Source organism: Syzygium oleosum, unplaced genomic scaffold (genome assembly GCF_021117445.2).
Source record: "Syzygium oleosum isolate NSW1041296 unplaced genomic scaffold, Sole_v2.1 Sole_v2.15, whole genome shotgun sequence".
NCBI classification, from domain to species: domain Eukaryota; kingdom Viridiplantae; phylum Streptophyta; class Magnoliopsida; order Myrtales; family Myrtaceae; genus Syzygium; species Syzygium oleosum.
In genome coordinates this window covers 4,703,714-4,712,394 of record NW_026607499.1, presented here as the reverse complement: position 1 = coordinate 4,712,394, position 8,681 = coordinate 4,703,714, and the positions used below count along the sequence as shown (strand labels likewise).

Sequence of the window (8,681 nt, the reverse complement as noted above, 5' to 3'; positions counted from 1 at the left end):
TTTTGTTTTATCCTTGTGGAGAGAGTAATCTCTAATCTTTGCAATGCAATCTACACAATTCACTTAGCCACCATACAAAAGAAAAAGAACCTACAACAGCCAAAGAAAAAAAAAGGAAATACAGAGAAAAATCTTGAGTAAAAAAAAAATAAAAACGCTACAAAGAAAATCAAGTGACCGCTAATTTGGATCAAAATTTGGGCCGCGAAATTCTCGCCGACCACCCAATCCCGATCCCAGAAGGGTCCCCGCCCCGCCCCCGCCCTACAATGCAAGCGAGAAAGCCTCAGCTCCGCCGCCCCCACGCCGCCCGCCGCCGGGGACCGCCGTCCACCGCGGCGATCCTGGTCTGGACCCTCTCGAACTCGGAGATCCCGCAGGGGAGCGTGATCCCCCCCGGGTGGTCGTACCCGTACACCCGCTCCGCCTCCCGCAGCAGGTCCCCGAACAGCGGGTGGTTGAAGTACATGACGGGCACCGTCACCCGCCGCGCGTCGCCCCCGGACCGCCCCACCACGTACACCGCCAGGTGCCCCGTCGGAACGTCCGGCGACGGCCCCTTCTCCCCCGGGTCGTGCCCCACCCGGACGTACCCGCGGCGGCGGGGCTTGAGGCGGCGCAGCCTCTGCCTGGCCAGATCGAGGATCTTGCAAATGGGGTTGCGAGGTGGAGACCCCAACCGGCGGTACGCCGGGAATCCGGGCAGCCGGATCTGCCGGAAGAGCCGCGCGAGCTTGGTCCGGAGCCTCAACCCCCGGCCTCTCCGCCTCCACCTCCTCAAGCTGGTGGCGAAATCAAGGTGGTTCATCCTAGAAAATCTCGAATTCTCACGTGTTTTTCCGATCGTGGGTGTCGAGGGAATCGCCGGAGACCAGCACGAGATGAAGCTAACAGCAGTGGGTTTGCATGCGGCGTTGTGGCGTGTGAGCTTGAATCTTTATGGTGGTCAAAAGCACTTCTCGGAGAGAGAGAGAGAGAGAGATGGTCGGCACGCGGAAAGGTGGGGGTGGTGGTGGTGTACTGAAGGGGGAGTGTGAGGGGACGAAAGTGAAAATTTGGGGCATGAGGAAAATGGAGGAGGCGTGACGATTTTATAATTATCACACGCCAGTGGGAAAAAGATGCAAAAAAATGAAAAAAAATAAGAAAACGGAAAGGAAATGAAAGCAAAAGAAAAAGGAAAGAAAAGGGCAAAAAGAAGGAAAGGCTCATCCGACTTTAAAAAAATAATGACATAAGTAATCTCTAAATTTTGACACAATCCGTAAATTTTAACTCAATATTTAATGTGATTTCTGAATTTGTAATTTATTTAATATGGTCCTTGAACTTTTGGTGCATATTCAATATAGTCCCCGAGTTATATAAAAAATATTGAATCATATTAAATATTGAAAATGTTATAGACTGTTTACGTCGTTATCCTAACTTTAAAACAGATGGGAAATGTGAAAGGAATTAAGCTAGAGAGGGAGAGGGAGTAAATCTCGGCTGGTTGGGTGTTTTCAGGGGAAGAGATCAAGTTAAGATTAGGGTAATTTAATTAGGGTTTTGGGGGGAGTCGGGGTGAGCGAAGTTGAAACGCAAACGGGGGCGATTAATAGTCAAATCAGCCAAATTAAAGATGTCCGATCTTATCCCTCTTATGTCAGTTGCTCATCGAGGGTGAGATGATGTTTTTGCTCGCACCACAACAATCACTAAGCATCCAACTCCGGGATTAACGTTTTCCATAACCTGCCCAAAGATTCAATTAATTGAGTCGGTTTCGTTTGAAGCCTTCTAGTTGGTCAAAGTTACCGGGTTTTTATCTTTATTCACGTTTGAAATCATCGACGGGAGGCCCAGTCTTAATCACTTGCCCTAAGATTCGAGTCATATTGGATATGGGGGGCGACTGTGTCAGTTGTAAAGTAGCAAATAAAAAACCCTAATGACCCCAAGACATTGATTGCGTGATTACAAAAAAAGGATAAGATTTGGTTTATAGGAAAGAACGAAGTTCCGGAAGCAACGGGGATATAAATTTTTTTTTACGGACCGCGAATGACATGGTGATCCGTCTTTGACTGTACCAAGAAGACAGATTTAATACAATATTGGCAAAACTGACTCGTGACACCACCCGATCACTTCATAAAAGGAAAATTACGACTCCTTTGAATTTCGCCTTTTTCAGCCGCATCCATATCGATTTTCTGTTACTCCGTAAAACTTTTACGAGGATGGATGGATGTATCGATCCTTCTTTCTTTTCTTTAAATCCAATGGGTAAAAGGAAGATCGACTCTTTCTGGGCAAAGTTGAGCGGGGCGTGGTTGCTTGTCGCTATTGATCCCAACGCATTAGTCCTCACGGATTATGATGAAAATGCAGACCAACAACACCATTAGCTTCGATGAGATCTAACATAGGACCACTATAATCGAAAAACACGTACGAACTTCGGAATCTTGGCAAAGCCAAAGAGGCCTACACAAAATAATAATAAAAAAAATCGGTCGTACACTGATTCATGTGGGGATCTTCAATCAACCACACACGTGTCCCTCTGCGTTTTGAAATTTTGTTTATTCTCTATTTCGATTGGTTTTCTTATTGGGACTGTAGGGCTACAGCCAAGACATCCTCAGATTTCTCATCAGAACTTGCCAAATTGATGTATGATCCCTTGTCTTTCTATAAGAGAACACGAAGGGGGTTGGATAAATTCTTGGTATTCGGTTAAGACTGAAGCCTCATCAAAGAGAGGGAGAAGAAGCTCTTACGAGGGTCTTCGCGGTTTGTCCGTTTAATATACCGGGACTCTATGGATGCGTTTTTTATTTTAACGTGCTGATGCCCACACGTTTCGCACATTTAATTTATCTTGTATCTTTGTTTTTCTCAAGAAAAATAAATATCCTCTGAAAGTTTTATATCGTGGTGATTTTGAGATTTGGACGAAGATTAAAATAGAGCAATTTAAGAATTTGCTAAGCCTTTGTCTTTCTACAAGAGAACACGAAGGGAGTCGAGTAGTTGCAATGGGAAAGCAAGACAAGAGGTTGGGGGGGTTTTATCCTTTAGCAGGTAGCTTGTACTAGTAGTACTTGTAAGTGGCCCTATTTGGGCAATTAGATGGGTGCTACATGGCGTGCGTTCATAGAAGTTCCACTACAGGGAAAGTGTTAAGACTATGGATTTTCCTTCTTCTTCTTCTTATTTTTGTAATATCTGTTTAATGAATTTTCATTTTCATTTACCCCAGACATTAAGGAACTGCAGAAGTCAAGCAAAGGACCAAGACCAGTGAGAGCTAAGGGGAACTAACAGCACATGAGATGGAACGCTGTTTTGTTTGTTTGTTTCGGTTTTTGTTTAGTATAAGGTAAGAAAATTTCAAGATATTGAAGATAAGGTTTTGAAAAGAAATCCATGCCCGCCTTTCATTGTTGTCACCACTGTTTTCAAGAGATATTTTCTCCTGAAGGGTTCGAGAACACATGCAATTATATAGAGAACATGATTGCATTATGACTTGCTGGGGCATCAAGATTACGTGTAGATGGTTTCAGGATAGGGCGGCTTTGAGATTGAAATTTTGGAACCTACCTGTAGGTCTCAATATTGAAAAATTTGAATCTAGAATCAGACCAATTATACTCGGAACCTGCTTGGAACTTGTCAAAATAACATAATTGATATTATCTATCATGTATTTTGTAGTCAACGACTAGTAAAGTCTTGTTAGTCGAGTGGTCTTGTTTGCCATATCCAAGCTGCATGCCGTGGGTTTCATTTTCCCCAGTTGTATCTCACTTTTTTTCTACATAAAGTCTATAAAACCGGTTCAACCCTAGAACCGGCTTGCTTGATTTGTTCCCAGGTCGAACTGGCGGTTTTGACATAAGAACTGGGACTAAACTAGATCGGTCCGGTTGCCAGATTTAACTAGCTCGGTTGCTTGCTCCTACAGGGTGTTAGGTAGATGTCAAAAAGAACGAAAAATATCTATCAATATAAGAGCTCATATTTTTTGTTGCCATATTTACTGAGTTCCTCACTAAGAAGCAGAAGATGCATAAGTATGCAAGTCGCTTGTCGATTCCCAGCATGGAAGACAATCCGTATGCTATCGTCCAATCTCCTTCAAAGGAAAATTAGGCACGCATCTTCCTTCGAACAGTTGAGAGTAACTTGTCGAGAGCAAACGATGGCGTCATGAATTCGTGTATGATTGCACCTACTGTTGTATATGAATCATCTAAGGACATTCTGATCGTAGTGACTGGCCTTGACAAACCAGACAGGAAGAAAAGAGAACACCTTCAAAAGGGGGAATTTCTCCGGAGATTAACAATGGAAGCAGAGGAATTCATTCATCTTCTTGCTCTTACTAGAAAATTTGGGTTTGGTGCATAGTTAGATTTTGTTTCTTAGATTTCATACGTACTCCACATATATACTCAGGGAGCTGCAACTTTGTGAGGACCATGCGATCGCAAGATTGTCCGAGAGACTAGCTATTCTTAGTTTTTAGTTTATTTAATCAATCTCTAATCATAAACATAAGTTAGACCAGCAAAACTTTACATATACATTTATGTTACGTTTTCTGTGATCCTATTCTAATTGCTGAAATCGCAACAAAGCTTGATAGGCGATACATCTATCGAGATAGTCTCTACTCTGCATCTATACGACAATATATATATTGATACGTAACTTTATACCAATCAGCGCTATCAGCTTCTTAACTATTTTTTTTCTTTGTAGTATGATGTGAATTTCAACCTCATATGGGTGCACAAATCTCCAACTTATGAATTGTACCATTAGGCCTCCTATTATTTTTGAAACGTTCATACCGCTACTAATTTTTTTTTTTTGGGGTCAAATTCGTACCGCTACTAATTGACTTCATGCATGATGGACGTTTCTCTTGGGTGTCTCGCTTTCTGGATCTTCAAACTGAGGATGCCATTATTTACTCTTCTAGAAATGTCTCCTTTCGTTTTGGGGGGGTAAAGTCAACAATCAATCTTGTCTTTGATCTTCTGGAGGTTTTCGTTCAAAAGAAGTTTCTTTCTTCTCTCTCCTGCATGTATGGCTATCGTTCCATTAATGAAGGGGGACCAGGCACCTCTTTAATATGATTGATGATGCCTAGTCCAGCTTCAAGTTGACCCTCATCAGTTTGCTTGAAGAATGCAGGAACTCCTAAACAGGAAATTCAGCTGAAAATTATAGAGCAAAAAGGACAAAACCAAGAAGGCCGGTCCTTTACGTCTCCCAAGTCTCATTATATATATATTGGTCAGAAAGTCTCATTATATTAAGTGCACGAAATATGTTAACCTATAAAGGACGAGAAAAGAGCAAGATAGAGGCTAGCATCTCGAATAGTGTCTAGTCTCATGATTATGAGCGGCATGATCATCCTATATTGAAACTGGTTACTTGCCTTAACGAAGACATTTTCTGTTAATTGACTAGTGAGCAGCTCGTCTCCTCGTCGATTGAGCCCTCTCTGTCTCGTACGCAACCTTATCCAAATGGTAGAGAAGATTTATAGACCAAAACTGTAGTGTAGTATCTCCAAGTTCATTGACTCCTAGTTCCTAGAGACAAGAAGACAAAATGGCATCCTCACTTTTGTCCTTACGTTTCCTGTCGTTCTTAGAGGGTTCACAGACCTTGTCGCGCTGCATTATTGACGTTGTTTAAGTGAATTATGCCGGTGTATATTCCTTCACAACCCGCACGAACAGTTTCAATTATAATTAATGTTGGTTCCGAAACCTAGATCTTCGGTCGCCGTGCAAGTTTAAAGTAGTATAGTTTTTTGGAGTGAAAAATTGTAAGATATTGTGGTAGAGATTTCGAATGCCTTCGTCGTTTAGCATTGATGATTTTGTCTCGAGTCAGTTGAGATATTTGACTGCTGGTAATTCTTGGGAGGAACAACGTCGAGTCATTTGGTTGAGAACCCGATTGCAAAGCAGTGAATGGTGGAGTGGACGCTAAAACAATCTCGATCAGTAGTGATTCCAACTCGGGAACAATTGGAGTAGGTCATTTGCAAAATCTAGTTATAGGGCTATGAAGCAAATCTAGTTATAAACCTCACTAAATATAACGTGCGCGCAATATCTTGAGCATCTGAGTGATTTGCAAAATATAAAGCGCATGGATAAGCTTGCTGTAATATGGATAGATATTCACAATTTCTTTTTAAGTGGGGCTATTCTCGCACTTTTTTAGTGTAGAAATGAGGGTAAAACATGATATGGCTAACCCAAATACGACACGTTTGATAAACGCGTTGAACTGTCTCGACACGAACATGACATGACTAATAAAGTGGGTCCTACAACATGGCATGACTAACACGATTATCAAACGTGTCACTGTGTCTTATGTCAACAGATATGATAAGCTAACCTGTTTAAAACGATAAACACTTAAGACATGTTTATACACAAATAACCCGCGTTAAGTGTTAAATCATTTGACTCATTTCAATTAAGGGTGCGTTTGTTTTAGGGAAGATATTTTTCGAGAATCCGTTTTTCGGACTTTCACTCGTTTGGTTCACCGAAAATGATTAGTCAATCGAAAACACTTTCCGGTTAAGGAAAACATTCATGTATAAAATTAAGAAAGTGAATTCCCTAATCTAAGAAGGTGAAAACACTTTCCGGAATTGTTTCCCTTTACTTTTTAATATTTTATTCTTTTCTTTTTTTTCTTTTTTTTTTAAATTCGAAATTTTTTTTTGCTTGAGATAAAATCATGGGATTGAAATCATTTTCCAAACATTTTCCAAATGAGATCAAAATACCAAAAAATGTTTTCGATCACATATCACTAAACAAAGGAAAACTAACTATTTTCCTGGAAAATGATTTTTCGGAAAACATTTTCCAAAAACGTTACATTTTCTGTGAAATAAACGCACCTTAAGTTTCTAGACAATTAGTACCGTTTACATTTAGAGATACATTCTTCAGTGACGAGCTCTTTATGTCATATGACTTTTGTAGTCCTAAATATGTTTCGATTTACCATTTCTTCTTTTTTACATGTGTTTTATTTTTATGAAATTTTAATGATAATAAAGTCTTTGGAGATGAGTACTAAAAGTGTTAAAACGTGTCTTATGGTATCTTGTTAAAAAGATGACATATTAATACGTTAACTTAAACGTGTCAATTCGTGTCTAAACGGATTAAGTATGTCAATCTGCATAAAACATAATTTTGGTCGTGTCTTAAACGGGTGACCCGTTTATGACACACACCCGTTTATGCCAAACTCAAATTTATCGAATTACTCGTCGTGCAGTGTCACGCAAATGGGTCAAGCCGAGAATTGATGGCCCTAGTTTGAATATAAAGAACTCGCGACTGGGTTTCGTCCATCATCAGAATCGCATAAAGCTTCAATAAATGCATAAGTATTGAACGATGCATTAACAACTCAAACCAAGTACCAACAACATCAGACCAAAACACAAATGAATTCCTGATCAAATAGAGAAAATTTGTTTCTTCAAATTTAAAACACGGTTAAGAAATTTTTTTATATTTAATTCATATGTCAAGTTCGTGAAAAAAAAAAGTAATCTACTATCATTGTCATTTTCGACCCACCAAAAAAAGCATTGTCATTCAAAAGGAAATCTTGAATGAGAAAGAGTGCTAACATAACTTTGGGCTTAGTACCGACCCAAAATGGAGAACTTGGCCCCTTTGGGATGGGTAATTATTTAAGACAAATTGGTAACCCAGCACCGATGCCTTCACACATGAACTGGCCCGATTGTGGATTTTTTTTTTTTATCGAAGATGGTCTACCCTTCTCAGTTTCTCAATAAATCTCGACCGTTGATACATTTAGTCAGAAATTTCACAACCACCCTAATTCATATGAAACCGTGGCTACGGCAAATGAGAGATACGGATAGAGATAGAGGATGAGTGCCCCGATCAAGTATTGACAGATGAAGATCCTCCATCATGTTGGGCGTCTCCATTAGTATCTCAATAAATCTCAATCGTGGATGAATAAGGCATCGAATTGGTGACACCAAGCATTGTAAAAATATCTAAGAAAAATAACTTGATTAAGCAGCTTCTCTATTTGAAAATCGATATAATTAATTGTTGAGAACCCTATTGGCGATTCAAGAGTTACTAATATATGATGGTGAAACTGCATAAATCATTGTTCATGAAAGAGTTCAAACAAAACTAGCTTAGTCAATGGGCACACCAAGAGCTCACTCTATAAGAAAGCGAGTATTTAAAAACCTCAAAATTGGAGATTCAAAACGTGACCTCGATAGTCCAAACCTTTTTGTGAGAAGCGATAATTGTCTAACGTGAATATGGTTTAAATATGGCAGAGGTCTTTGCACTAAACCCTACTCAATAGGCACCAAATACTTAGTCAATTGTGATCAATTATGACTATCACATGAATCATATGCGTGATGAGATATCCGACCCTTAGGAAAGGCCGATTGACTCAAGTTGATGACTTAGGCTATGTGTGGCAGTCGGGATAAAATTCAGGATAGGATAAAATTTTCTACCTAAGACGGATAAAATCGGATATAAGAGGAATATAGCCCGAATAAAAATATTTCATGGGGTAAGTGGGATAAAGGTGGATAAGATTTCTTATATACATAG

The 8,681-nt window shown here is 40.0% G+C and overlaps 1 protein-coding gene across 1 annotated transcript in view; it reads right to left on the bottom strand.

Moving 5' to 3' along the window:
* The window catches only part of LOC115687813 (auxin-responsive protein SAUR36), a 28,078-nt gene continuing 19,397 nt past the window's right edge, over positions 1-8,681 (bottom strand). The window contains exon 2 of the mRNA XM_030613485.2: positions 1-958. Coding sequence (XP_030469345.1) covers positions 287-808 — 522 coding nt within the window. The 5' untranslated portion in view covers positions 809-958 and the 3' untranslated portion in view covers positions 1-286. The remainder of the gene's footprint in view (positions 959-8,681) is intronic.